This window comes from Apteryx mantelli, chromosome 13, assembly GCF_036417845.1.
Source record: "Apteryx mantelli isolate bAptMan1 chromosome 13, bAptMan1.hap1, whole genome shotgun sequence".
In the NCBI taxonomy this organism is placed as follows: Eukaryota; Metazoa; Chordata; class Aves; order Apterygiformes; family Apterygidae; genus Apteryx; species Apteryx mantelli.
Window position 1 is genome coordinate 19,437,489 of NC_089990.1, and position 14,836 is coordinate 19,452,324.

Below are 14,836 nucleotides of genomic sequence, written 5' to 3' on the forward strand. Positions count from 1 at the left end.
AGACTGTGAAGATCTCAAGACAATAGAACAATAGGAACCAGGCAAGTACATAAGATCTGTAGATCTTACTCCCCACTGAGGACAAGAAAATCTTACTTCCAATCATGTCTTCCCTTTTAACACTCTACCTGTCACTGCACTCTTTCTGTGCCTTTGTAATATCTTCTTTAACCTGTGAGAATTTTACATGGACACGTTCCTAAATCTGGAATCACCTCTGATCCTCCAGCCCTTCGCACTTTGTGCAGTCATCTGTGAATAGGAAAGGATCTCTTCTCCCTCCTCTTTTTAAAACATGCTATTTTGTTCAGAGATGCTCATGTGTTTAAAAGCAAAACATGAACACCTGCTCAGCATATCTCTTGGTAGTTCAGCTTGTGGCAGTTTCATGGATTGCTGGACACAGATAGCTTCTGCATGGCTATTCTTGAGGGACGATAAGCCCTGGAGCCGGGTTGAGCTTTACAGCTAAAAAAACAATAGACCCCCCCCCCCCAAATCCACAACAGCAAAATTTCTGTTTTCCTGCAAAAAAGTTTTGCAGAGGAATAGACTTGTAAAGCTGTTCATATCCTTGGTGATTTTGCATATCCTGCTGTGACACCTTTGCAATCGAAGATGAAAATCTGTTGTTTTAATTTTTTAATTCCCTAAAATTTTGTGTAGCTTGTTCAATTTTCACACAAGCACCTTCATCCTTTCACCTGTGCTGCCCCCCCAGTTTGGAGGGTTTCTCTGTAAGCAGCTGCAAGGTTTCCTCATTACGTTCCTATAAGCTCCTTACAACTCTCCTCTGCTGCGATGCCAGTAAACAATGTGACAACAGTTAGTTTGCTAGCATGATTAGACTATTTGCCTATCAAATTGAAAGATATTGCCACATTGTTTCCTTGGTCTCCATTATTTTCTAAAAAAAGTTCCTTAATTTAGAATTAGAAACATCTGAACAGTCAGAGTTTTTGCTAACCTTTCCGGGATCCCACTCTTGGGTTTTTGTTTGAAGCTGTAAAAGTTCGTACGTTGTCTCCAAAGCTTCTATCTCTGGTTTTGGGAATCCAGGTAGTACGTTGTGTAACTGGAAACCAAACAGCTCTAGCCAACTTCCAATGTCTACAAAACAAAACAAAGCATTCTAGCAGTAAGGCATGTAAATTTTAGAAATCCCAGCTATGTAGAAATAATGATTTCACATCAATTTATGTTTTCAGTACTGGTTTCAGCATTTATTGAAGAAAACAAATGATCTGATTAAAAAACATAGCTATACTGAAATCAATAGTGTACCTTCTTTCCACTTAAAATGGAAAAAATTCAGATTATGATGCCTCCACTCTTCTTCTTATTTTGGCATGTAGAAAAGCAGCAGATACAACTATCAATTATTTTATCGATTATCTAAAAGGCTATAGAAAATAGATAAAGCTCCGTAAGACGGTAGCTATTAAAGAAATGACTTTAACATATGCAAGAGTAGAGCCAAACAGTATTTTCTGAATGAGTGCAAATGACTTCTGAAGTCTTGGATCCATACAGGAATTTGATCCCAGACTGTATTTTCATAAGAAATATGTTACTTTTACCTGTTGTATACTTAGCAACATCCTGGATTCTGCCAACAGGGTAGTTATTTTCAAATGAGTAGAGATTAAATGGTTGTGGGACAGCATTCAGGTGTTTCCATATATGATGATTTGGTGTTGTCCACCGACCAGCAATAATGTCATAATCCCGCTGGCCCAGATGCACTAGTTTAGTAAGGGAATCATAGAGTCCTCCATGAAAACCAATGATAACCTGGAAATCTGGATTTGTGTCCTGGTAGATCTCCCCATAGGGAGTGTACAAAATTTCTTTTATGACCTGGCCCCGACTGCTGAATACAGCTAGAGGTGTTCCAGTATTATCGCAAGCAACATAATATTCTTCTCCACTGCTTAATTCCATTGCAATGAGATGACCTTGAAGATCATAATATAGGGATGTTATTTCTGAGCTAGTATGATTGTACAAGTGAGTAACTCTTATTGGGTTGGAGAGATCAGCATAGAAGAATTGTAGGTGTTGTCCGAGACTTGATTTGCTTGCAACTCGTCTTCCAAGACCATCATAACAGTATTGCACAGTCCAGCCAGACACTTTGTTGTAAGCTTTGTTCAGCAGACCATTGGAGTTGTACTCAAAGATTTCATTGCCTCTTTGTCTGAGAAAACCATCTTCATCCATTTTATACTGAATTTCTCCAAGTCTGGTAATGCGATCTCTAAGATCGTATCTCAGAGGAGTGAGGCGAGCACTATTTCCATGACTCAGCAAGTTGATGTTGCCATTAAGGTCATAGCTGTATCGCCATTGGGTTTTATCATTCACAGACACAGTCTGAAGTTGACCATCAGCATCATATTCATAAAAGTATCTTGTTATATTGGCATCTACACCTACACGTATATCGCAGATCACCATACGACCCATATTATCATACTGGATGGTCATCCAGTAAGCGATAGATTTAAGAATCTCATATTGTACTTCGATCACCTGGCCATTGGCACTAAAAATTTTGGTATGCTTCATCACACTGGTGGTTATAACTTGGTTTAAATCATAATTAATAACACTGAATTTCCCAAACTGTTCAGTCCTGCCAGAGACATCAACATAACGGTACAGATCTATGGGAAGAGGTGTCTCGTTTATCATGGCCTGCATGCTTGTGACACGGAAATTGTTGTAGCTGTAGTCAAATCTGGCATTTACAAGCCCTTCTTCACTAAACCTGAAGATCTGGCGACCAATAAGTGGACCTGTGCATAATAAATAGGGGAAAGGGGAAAAGCAAGGTAAATAATGAATTATTTCCACAGTATACTTACAGAACTAGCAAAGACAAGCTATGAACTCAAATAGTCTCAGACTGTACTATTAAGTAAGAATAAGTTAGATTATTCTCTCATAAACCTTTATTAATGCTTGCTCTTCAAAATATTTATATTTTATTAACATTTGTTTAAGTGAATGCTATTTTATTCATAATTATGATTTCTATTTACTTACAAGATAATTCTAACTTTATTTGACATGGTGATTTCCTTCCTCATATAAACAATCCCTTTGAATTTATGTTATGTTATGGTATAAACAGAGAAACTTGAAAATACAAACAATAAAACAACTTGATTTAGTATTTAGCAAATATCCACACAGTGGAATAAAAACAATCAAACATTAGAAGAGCTATTCCACACCAAGCAATAAAAAGAAAACTGTGTATTTCAAATGGGACAGCTATATATGCCTGTGGACACAGACACAGAAATATACACGCGTATTTTTCTATTGAAACATAAAAATAAGAACTTTTATATATAAAAAATAATGGAATTTCATGCCAGGCAAGTGGTGTTAGCAGAATCAAGGCCAAAAACTTTAGCAAAGTAGTCACAGTCACACGAACCTGTTTGCCTGTATCTGATGGTGCAGATGAACCCATCATGCATTAAGTGTATCGTTTTAATAACCCCAGAAGATTCCTCGTAGGTGAAGGTGACTTGGGTAGTATCGTAAAGAATCTCTGACAGTCGGGACTGTTTGGTGTATTTGTAGAGGACTCTGCGTCCTGTTCCAGGATATAATGTTTGCAGAAGGCGTCCATCCCTGGTGAAATCTTGTATGAAAGCAGCGTTACTGTCGGGTGGGGTGTAGATGTTCCGGTAGTACCCGACGGAGAGCATGGTCTGCAGGCCGTGGCGCACCATGCTCGGCATGGTAACTGAGAGCAGGTAGTCTGACTGGTCGTACTCAAAGATGTAGCGGCGCTGGCTGTGCAAGAGGAGCATCACCGACTGCAATCAGACAGGAACGGCAGTGTCAGTGGCCGAGCAAGCAAATGATCATTAATCTAGTGAGTGCCTGAAGATTAAGGAAACGCTGAAACAACCATCCACTCTTGTAGTTTGCTCTTACTGTTTGCATTACCCAAAGTAAAGCTCCAGGAAACCTGGCCATTGGTGTGTCTCAGAACAGAAAGGGAATGATAATAAGTCAAGATGCAAGGACCCCAAACTGGAAGGCAGATGTGGCTCTCAGTAGCATTTCAGCCTCATGCTGACTTGCTGTGCTGCTCTGAAATATTTAGGTCATTCTCTCAGGAAGCAAAAACAGAGGGAACCTCTCCTTCCCATGCACAGGTGGAGCATCTGTTCCAGCAATGGTACAGACGGTGTGCATGAGGTGCTTAGCTTTTATTGGCACTGTGCATATTTCTAGCATAGACATACACCTCTGTGTGTCTTCTACTAAAGGCATGTTGCCCTAGAGGTCAGAGTACCCCCAGGCTTATGGATTGATCAAAATGCTCTGCAGGTTCTTTGGTATGATTACTTCTACCTCTGGCATTTAATATTTAAAAAGAATGTAATTTCTACACCAGTACTTGAAAACTGCCCTGTGTTGGTTAATCACGGCTCGTCAATGACATCTTGCTTGTTTGTTTGGCAGATGAATGTGCAAGCATGGCAGACATATTTTCTTGTGCAAATTTAAAGTTTGCATTCTCCAAACCCTTTCCACCAGTCACGTTTAAGGTCACAGAGCGCAGAGTACAAGCCCAGTGGTGAAGTGTCACTGTTGAAACAAGCATAATGAAAACACAGAGGGAAGATCCATGGGAGAACTTTGTAGCACTCTCCCAGCTCTAATAAGCGGCTTGGCTGTACTTGAGCACTGTACATCCTTACCACAACGTCTGAGCTTAAACATAGCTCTGATATTGCAAAGTTCTTGGGCCAATTCTACCAGGCGCATAAGCAAACTTGCGCTTTTGCACAATTGAGGCAAAACAAATTCTTTTGAGGAACATTGCAATTGTGCTTTTTCACAAAGCATTGGGGAAAGAAATCAGAAAAAAGACTATTTTCTCTAAGCTCAAAAAACTGTGGGAAGAAAACACCACAGGCTCAGCCTGCAATGGGTTAAGTAACTTTGGCTTAAGCCACTTTGCTCTGACAAATGCCCAAGGTGCCTACTGGAAGGGCTGAAGATAGGCTAAGCCTCAGCCATCCTCCCTCCCCTTCCCTGCTCGCCCTCCCAAGGTGTGTTTCTTCCTGCCTTTGGCGAAAGACATCTGTCACCTGTATGCAAGCCAGGGAGCACCAGCACATGCCACTCGCAGCTTAGCCCGTGCCAACTGGTGACGATAGCCCTTTCTACCAAGCTTTTTCTGCCCGCTTTGTTGCTGGTCTGCCAAGCACTTCTAACATACACGGTGCTTATTTTATTTTCACCTTCAGTCACCAGTCCCCAATCTGCAGTAAACCACTGGCTGAACTCTCTCCTAGCACTGATGTGATGCCTCACTCTATATACAGCTCCCGGGCCTGTTCTTAAGCTGTCTGCCATTGACAGAGTATGAATAACAAGATCAGAAACATCTCTAATATAACTTTAGTGCCCCTGTGTGCCATTTTTGCAGTATTTTGTGGCTTTTCCACTTTTGTCCAGGATAGTAAAAGGACAGACACTAGACGGATTGGGGACTTAATATCCTATCTGTAGTATGAGAGGATACTATAAAGAGAAATGAAGTAATTCCCTATTCAGCCTAATAATATTACAATAGATTTTTGAACTATTTACACAAATTGGGCTCTAATTGTTTTAAAGGATTTCAGAGTGTAGCTCATAAAATTTCCAAAACTCCTGGTCAACCGCATATGATTGATGTCATGTGACATACTGAGAAACAGTGGCAACTACTTGGAGCTCTGCTGGGAATACACGGAAATGCTGCAGATGGCCGCTAGATGTCATTTCTGTCCAACATACACACGCCATCGCTCATCTATTTTGTCTGGCTGTAAACAGCAGGATTTCAGACTTAAGCTTTGAGAACTCAGGAGATTTTATATGGCCATTAACTAATTACTGAAAGGGACCAAAACAAGGGAAACTGAATCTGATTAGTAAAACCCATTTACAGTACTACTATCATAGTGCTTTTAAAACTTAAATTATTGTGACTAACCTTGGAAAGGAGAGATTCATGAAGACACACAATTAACTCACAAAGTGCTAATAAATGAAAAAGTAAATACCTATAAATTGGAAGTGAACTAAATAATTGATTTTTTGATAAAAGGAATCACGGGGTCTCATGAGGTTTCAGACAACCTTTAACAATCATTATATAATTAACACAATGAGCTATTGACTTTAAAGGGGCCACAAAATGGTATCTCAGTGTCTAATTTCCACAGTGAATTTGTTCTTCTTTGGAACAAACAGTGATGAAGGTATATTAAATAGCTGAAAGATTATGTCCATGGTGTCTATGACTTTCAATAATTTTAATGACAAGTTACAGCATCAATCAAGCCTGCTTCTACCTGAACCAGTATGCTCTTGCCATTTGCTTCTACAAGATCAGGATTTGGCCATTTGTGCAGAATTCTAGCACATCAGTTTTAAGTTATATGACTTATTTATAAGCTCATCAACAGCTATGAACAGATAAAGTGGTTTGGAAAGATAAAAGCATACATCTTTCCAAAATTACGGTCCATTAGGCCCAAAGAAGAAATAAAAGATACTCTGAAAGGCACATTGCCCAAATATTTGAAAGCTGTACTAAATGCCTGTTTACTTGCAATCTGCAGAAGAGCACACAGACAAAAGAAGCCCTGACAAATTTATCTGAAGCAAACTTCTGAAGCTTCTAGGGCTTGCCAATCTTGTTAACAAGTGCAAAAGCCATCCTGCATGCAGACAAGGAAGGAATCACATTTTTACGCATTCGCCAGTGTGAATCGTTTTTTTCTCTGGGTTAGATACAAGTCTTTTGAGGATGAGGCTTAAACACATTCAAAATAAGTACAGCAAAGTTTATCTTAAAAGTACACATTTGGAACTTTTAAATATATAAATAACTTCAAAGTCATTGGATTTCTTGCATGCAATACTCCAGTCAGTTTTACCTCACCTGCCCCTTTCTAGCCTTTCCCTGTGGTTAACAGGTTCAGAAAAAATGTTTTGCAAACTCAGGGTATATTGGAGAGTCTAAGCCTGTGCTATTTAGAATTTTAAAAGGATGCTATGCGAATATGAATTCACACTAAGTTCTGAAAGCTTTAAAAATACAGATTGGCTTTTTGGATTTGAGAGAAAAAAATAGTATCAAATGAGATGCATCAATAGATGAACGATACGCAGTTTTCAGTGACTATTAGATTTTCCACTTTGTTATACAGAATGGCAACATGTTTTTCAACAGTGAGAGGTTCACTTGAACTTGGACTGAGACCAATTTTACCTACCTACTAAACAAATCGGAGGTGCTAATAAATTTATTCATAACTAAACTACAGTTGGTTTGAACTGGTGTCATACGGGCTTAAGCATTTTAATCTACACTTTTTTTTTACATCTGAAAACTGTCTACAGTATTCTAATAAAAGATATGAGCTGAATTTAGATAAAAAGTCAAAGTTGGTGGTTTAATTCAGTGTGCTTAATTTAACATAAATGTGTCACTGAATAATGTTACAGTTTGTAGCCTTATTTATTTTGCATTAACATTCAGATTTGAATTTCTTTTGGAAAAAGTTTCTGTTTTCAAATCAATCTGTAGAAATTAAATTAAAAAAATTTCACTGAATTTTAGTTTTAATAAGTGATTAAACACAATTCTGATGTGAGATGACTGTCCAAAGACATGTAGTTACATAATTGTATGCAATTTCTGCTTAAAAAGTCTTACATACTCTTGCTAGAGATATGATTATAACATTGTTCACAATACAGTATCTGTATCAAAACAAATATTTTCTCCTTGGTTCAACAATCCACTTTTAAAATGATTTACCTTTTCTAAATACGTGTAACTCCATATTTTACCATCTGCCCATGTTCTGGAAATTATGTTCCCACTTGGATCATATTCCATTTTCTCAGTCCAGGTTCCTCTTTGGATATAGGTCACTAATCCAGAATGTGAATAACTGATATTGACCTCATTATACTTGCTGATGGGTGACCACAAAATTGGGCGTCCTGTCTGGTCATACATAATCCGAAGAGTGAATTTTCGGTGATCATCGTAAATCTTTCCTGTTCTGCTTACATGATCAAAATCAATGGATAGCAGATTTCTATTGTGGGCCTAAATACAAAGATACAGCAAGATAAAAAAAAGATAAAAACAATGCATATTAATTACATACAATAATTCTAATCAAAATGTGCAATGGTTTAACAGTACGATTGTGAATTCAGTGCTTACTAAAGACAAGAAAACAGAAAAATATTCTCATGAGAAACAGGAGGACTGAGAAACAGAAAACCCTACTTGCATCCAGTTTCACTGCACGTCACATTACATGATGCTTCCTATTTCCATGTGCTCAACTTTCTATCCTCTCTGCTCTCCTCTTTTCCTAAGCTCTTCTTCTTTTCCCTTTCTCCTCAACTTTCATCTTTCTACGAACTGACTTTTTGATGCCAGTGAAAGATGTGCAGCTGAGTTGTGTTCACAAATTAAGAGAACCACCCTCTCCCGCATACTCCCTGCCGAACTCCATTCATATTGGGAGGTTAGCTGCTCCTCGGGGACAGCCGACGGTGGGCTGCACACAGACACCGGGAAGGGAAGAGTGATGTTTGCGGGTACCCACGGCCCAGTGGCTGCGGCAGCAGCGCCCGGCGCTCTGCAGCTCTTGCCCTACCTTCGGGCCTGCGCAGCTCACACTGGTGGGGGAAGAGCCAAGTCAAACGCTGAGCCAGAGTCCCAGAGACAAAATATATTTATCCAGTGCTCTCATCATCTGCCTTCTTAAATGATGCAAGTCACTGGGCAGTCACTATTAACATTAAACTCCATTTAAATCAGGGATATAATTTAGGGAACCCTAAAACATTGTTTATTGACATGTCTTTTTCAGATCATTGCTCCATGCGCTCATTGTATTAATTCACTATATTTCAGCATCATTTGTATTAATCTATTCCAGTTAATAAATTGCAAGGTAATTCCTTGCAGCAGAGATGATGCCAGTTCAGGTGTTCGCATGGTGCCCAGCACAGTGCTTGGTCCTCACCGAGACCTGCAGGCATAGCTGTAAAGTAAATGGTTAAGAATGCCTGTTTAATAATTCAAGCTGTGATCATATGGTGGTAGTGATTAGAAAGAACATCTTTCCTTTCCTCTTTCTGTTTTTAGATACAAAATAATTTGAAAATCTAGAAGAAGCAGGTGTTCTTTCTTCAACTACCATTCCTGTGGTTTTATATGCACACATGTCTAACTTTAATACTGCTCATTTACAATAGCTGTAAAATACCTATGTACTCCTGTAGACTGCTGTAACTATTACAATTTATGCTCTAATGATTGTTAAGGAGCCCAAGTAAAATGTGATGCTTGGTTCAACTATATTTGCTTGTATACAGTCTGATGGATTAAGTTTATGATAATATATTTCTTTGCAAACTTCCTGCAATTTCTGAAAAAAATTGCTGGTGGTAAAACATCTGAAAAGCAAGCAGGGGATATACCCTGGCTCATATTCATTTACTATCTATGTACATATTTAATGTTCTTATTGCTATTATTATTATTATTATTGTAGGATACAGACAGTAAAAAGGAAAGTCTTGAATACAAATCTCTTGCAATCTAGACTTCAGGAATGATACAATCAATAAGAATGAAAATCAAATAGAGGCAGAATTAGCAGTGAAGAAGGGTAAGAGTAGTATTTAAAAGCTCACATAGTTAAAATAGGTATGTGTATATTTTATTACTTCCTTTGTATTCCATATTTTACGTCTCGTTTGTTTACTTTCTTAAACAAGATTTAACATAAAATCTAACACCCGTCTCAAGGCAAGATGGGGTAAAACATGGGCACCAGCCCTCATTTCTATGTTGTCACTGAAACGTTGATTCCAAATCTCAGTGGTTTCTGGAAGATGACTCCTCCAGCATATATAAAGCTCCTAAGAGAGAACGGAGCTCATGTATGTTATTACAAGCTAGGAAGAAATGGTTTCTAAAAGCCACGTCAGGCCAGAATTTCAGCTGATGAAAACAGGGAGAAAATTCAGCTGATTTCAATAACAATGCTAGTGGTTCATAAACAGATATATTTATTACATATTTTAAAACATTATTTGGCTATGCTTTCATTAGTTCTAGTGCCAGAAATTTTGCAATGCAAATAATCACACAAGTGTATCATTCTTGAGTTTAAGTCTCAAACCCAAAGTATCTAAAATGTGCAAATTGGAGGAGATGATTATATTACTTCCTTTTCTGTATTTTGATTTGAGTGGAAGTAAACTGATATACAGTAGCTCCTCAGGGTCCAGAGGAGGTCCTGTCATTAGGACTTGCTATAAGACTGGTTAGTAAAGGGGAATAATTTCCTAAATACTATAATGAACATATTTATCAAAGCCTATGTGTAAAGGACTTTTGAATTGAATTGGGGCCAATGCATTATCTCCATTTTTGTTATTTAAAAAAAGAAAGATAGTACGCATAAATAAGTAAGACCGGCCAAGCATCCAATTTTCAATTTTGTAGATATTTGCTTATAAAAACTGGATTGCATCCAACGCCAAGTTCCTTCTAAGTTATGCAAAAGACAGGAGTGAACAGAGCTGAATTCTAATCAGTATATTACTATGCATCATGCTCACTGGTTTTAACAACAGCCTTTGCTTCATTTTTAGAAGTCAATTAACACAGCGATTCAATTGATAAAAAAGAAGTCTTGCTAGATTACGATTGATGTTAAAATGCCTGATTGTAGATAGATTTATTATTAATACAAAATGCATACATGCCTACAGACTGTTTTATATATTTGCAGGAAATACCAGGGCAGGCAATTCTGCACTTAAAGGAAAGCTGTGATTAATTCCCATTTCCCCCATTGAGCCAGATACTGAGATCAAGTTAGATGTCTGTTCTAGCATTTTAGCTAACTTACTCATTTCTGCTCTATTTCTGGAACTGGGAATTCACACCATGCAATAATTTCAGTTTAAAACACAACTTCTACAATATTCTTCAGAACCTGCTAACAGTGACCTCTTTTCCAAAACTGATTTTAAGGTTAATAGGATGACATGCTTTCAAGATGCCTGTTAATTGTGATTAAGAATTAAAAATGTTAGGAAGTGGCAGAGAAGGAAAAGCTTTCTACTTTTCAACTAGGTCATCCTTTTTCCCATTCCCAGTTACCTGCTTTCTAATTTATACCTCTAAGCACTCAAACCATTTGCTTCAATGACTTTATCAGGACTGGTCTTTAAGTGACATCTTTAAGCCTGATTTTTCAGAAACAGCTCTTTTTTTCAGAAAACTCTTCCACTGCGCTGTTTCTTCTTTAACTGAGGGCTCCTGCAAGTCTGTTCATTTCCACTGAGAACTGGTCCAATGCCCAGAGCTTTTTCTTACATACATTCTCAGAGTTCAGCATAATACTTTTTGCCCTACATTGCAAGCCTTCCAACACACTTCCTATTGTGCTAATCATGGCATATTAAGTGCTTAACTCGATTTTCAAAATATGACTTACTAGAAGTTTTCTGAACAAGGTCTCACCAGAACCTCCTCCAGCACAAGTACTTCTAGTGCTGCTACCTTTTCTTCTCTGCAGTACTCAAGGATTTGTCAATGATAAGCTTCAAACACACAATATGATGGTATTTTTGCTCCTGATTTCTTGCACATTTCCTTTAATAACCAAGTCACCAAGTAGAGACAGCTGCCTGTGGGTAAATGCTACTGATACTTTGCCTTCCCTCCAGTGGCACTGTTCCAGCCCCTTACATCTCCATCAACTCCCCACTTCATTGGCATCCCATGCAGAAGGCTCAGCATTAAAGCTGAACACCAGGAGCCATATACTTCACCTGTCCTCCAGCGTCCTCTTTATTGGCCTCAACAGGCTGCTTGTCCCTTTCTCTTGTCCATATTTACATGGCATATCCTATGCTCAGAATACTTCTTCTCCTCCTTTCCACTATCAAATACTCTATCCCACCAGATCTCTCCAGCCTGGCCCCATGACAGCCCTCAGCCCCTGGCAGACAGACGGTCCTAGAGCTCAGTGCAGTCAAGGCAGAGGAAAACCTGTCATACAGGCAACTGACATGTCTTTTTGAGTAGAGAGGGTCAATCCACATGTCCCCTTAACCTTAGGTAGGTATTAAAAGACAGTTGTAGTTTTGCAGAACCAAAGATGCAACACCCAACCGCTGGGCTGTTAGTGGACACTTTTGGAGGGGCAGAGACTTTACGACAGCAGCACATCAGAGCCGTTCTTACATTGCAGATCCCGTCACTGGGCGGATAGTGAAGGGGGAGAAAGACTAATACACTAGTGCTTCTGTGCACCAAGAGATTGACCGGGAGGGCAATCAGTCGACCTCTGGATAGCTTAAGTTTTGAAATATTTCAATGAACAGGTGTATTTTAGGCCTGCAGCCACAATCCATCTAATCCTGACCAATTTGTGAATTTCCTCCCATTTTTTTTTGGCATGCAATAATAAGGAACAGGGAGAAGCAAGGGAAAATCCGTTAAAACAACCTGCAATCAATTTCAGCAATAGAAAATATAAATTGCATTATAGGAAAACTGTGCAGAATGCAGTATGTTAAAGTATAACTGTCAGGAACAATTTGGCCCTTGCAACATAAGCAGAATAGATGACTGACTGCGCAATTTCCATTTGAGACTTTTATTATGTAACGCCCTTAAATAAATACACACTATGCAGTTATTTAAGCACAAAACCATACAGAATGCATTGATTATGTAAAGTAAGCCATGGAGGCCATAACTTGGATCCTGCCATCTTGTAACAGATATGTTTGCCATTGTAATAGGTTAAAGAGCTGTTCAGCAGCATCCCCGGTCAGGGCTATGAGGACTCATGCTATGAGGGAGAAGAGGCAGTCAGAAGAAGGGCAAGAAAAACTACACGAAGCTTTTCTCCATTTGCAAGATCCTTATAAAATAATTGTGACTGTGAAGTCTGAAAGATGCCCTTTCAAACAGGTGTTTCACACTCAGTGGACTGTCTGGCCAGATTATCCAAGTCTAGGGTTTCTGATTCATCAGCACAACTGAAAACTAAACTGATGCACTTTTTGAGTAAAAAATATGTAGGGCCTGATAATCAAAAGACAATCTAGAAATTTTAACAACCAGTTCTGTACTTTCAGAGCTAACAGATGTACTTTGAGAGATATACCTATCCAGACAGGTTGTAGTTAATAATGCAGTATTTTTAAGGCTAAAATTCCCAGTCCTACTATTGTTACAGGTGTTTTCAGGAGTATTCATGTGAAAAACAAAACTGATTTCTTCAAAAACCTTTTTCGGCAAGGTAGCAGTCACTTTGAGCCTTAGCTTTACCTAATTAAATGCTGAATGTTGACCATCTGTCATTGTAATCTGTGAGTTCTCGGGAAAACAAATACAAACCATGGATGCAATGTTAAAATAATTCTTTGTTAGAGCCATATTGTAACCCGGCTAGTGGGAGTGAGGAGGTTTGAAACTGCATCACAGGTAGTATGAGGAGGTAGAGGGCAACATACACAGCCTGTCTGGGTATACAGTGAGGCTCTACATTAATACTGCCGGCAGGAAATGTACTGGCCAGGACACCTGGGGTGGGCCCTGAGAAATCTGCACCAGGCACAGGCTGGCACACGTTGTTTCCCCCAGAACAAAAAGGGTAGCTAGATCTGAGAGAGACAGAACCTGGTTCCAAGTCTGCTGCTGTGCCAGAGTAACTATGCATCGTCCTTTGCTCACAGCTTCTTCCAAAGACATAATTAAGTTCTTAGTTGAAAAAGAAGCAGAATAAAAAAAGTAATTATGTCTTCAGGTCAAGTCCTAACAACGAAAATCAAACAGAGATCAAACATCCCTGTGAGTGTCGGCGGAGTTTGGTTTTGAAATTCATGGCTGGGGCCCATCATTGATACAAACTTTCCGTTGCAATTCTTATAAAGTAGAATATTTCAACATGGTTTTTGTTCAATGGCTTTCAAAGGGAACACTGCACTTTACACAAGAGGAAGCCTTACCCTTAACCTTCTCTCAAACGTAGAGATATTGCCTTTGGTCTGCTCCCTCCTTTGCCTCCATTCAATGAGATTTGAGTTATGCTCTCCAGGAAGGGAGATATTGCACTTCCCTAAAGTGGGGCTGACGACTCCTGCTAGAATATGAGGCTCTGTGTTAAGAGTGATTTCCATTCCACTGGCAAAGGTGACTCTCAGAGACCCATCTGGGCTGACCCGGTAGATATTCTGCGTGTTATCTGTCAAAAAACAACAACCAAAACCAGGAAACACAGGAAAGTTCAGATCTACAGCTTTATAAAGCAAACGTTAGATGCAAAAGGGTTTTGTTTGCCCCTAGTTTACAGACAGCTGAATACACAGCAACTGCAGTGTGATTTTTGCAACCTGTAACCTGCACATCTTCACATTTGTAAAGAGCTTTTTTATTACATTTGGCCTGATTATTTCCATTATGCAGGCTTCCTGCAGCAGACATAAAAAGCTTTTGCTTTCAGCCTAAAAATATGCAAATTCATAAGCTGGGTTTTGACCACCGATATTCTGATGATTTTAGCATGTTGGGACATGCTAACAGAATATCACACTTTAAAATGAATGAATGTGCTGAATATCTAAGGTCAAGCATGAAAGCTATTTTCACAAATGTCTAGCCTGACAACCAGTCTCCCATTCTGGCCCTTTTGCTTCGTATCACTGTACTAAAAAGGTCTCCTCCTTCCCACTAGTAGCAGGA

General features: G+C 39.0%; 1 protein-coding gene across 1 annotated transcript in view; it reads right to left on the reverse strand.

Moving 5' to 3' along the window:
- Positions 1-14,836, reverse strand: part of TENM1 (teneurin transmembrane protein 1) — a 250,817-nt gene that overhangs the window by 2,572 nt on the left and 233,409 nt on the right. Inside the window, exons 25-29 of the mRNA XM_067304283.1 lie at positions 14,104-14,339; positions 7,856-8,152; positions 3,452-3,839; positions 1,581-2,801; positions 968-1,110 (exon numbers count right to left, since the gene is read on the reverse strand). Of these exons, the coding sequence (XP_067160384.1) occupies positions 968-1,110; positions 1,581-2,801; positions 3,452-3,839; positions 7,856-8,152; positions 14,104-14,339 (2,285 nt within the window). The remainder of the gene's footprint in view (positions 1-967; positions 1,111-1,580; positions 2,802-3,451; positions 3,840-7,855; positions 8,153-14,103; positions 14,340-14,836) is intronic.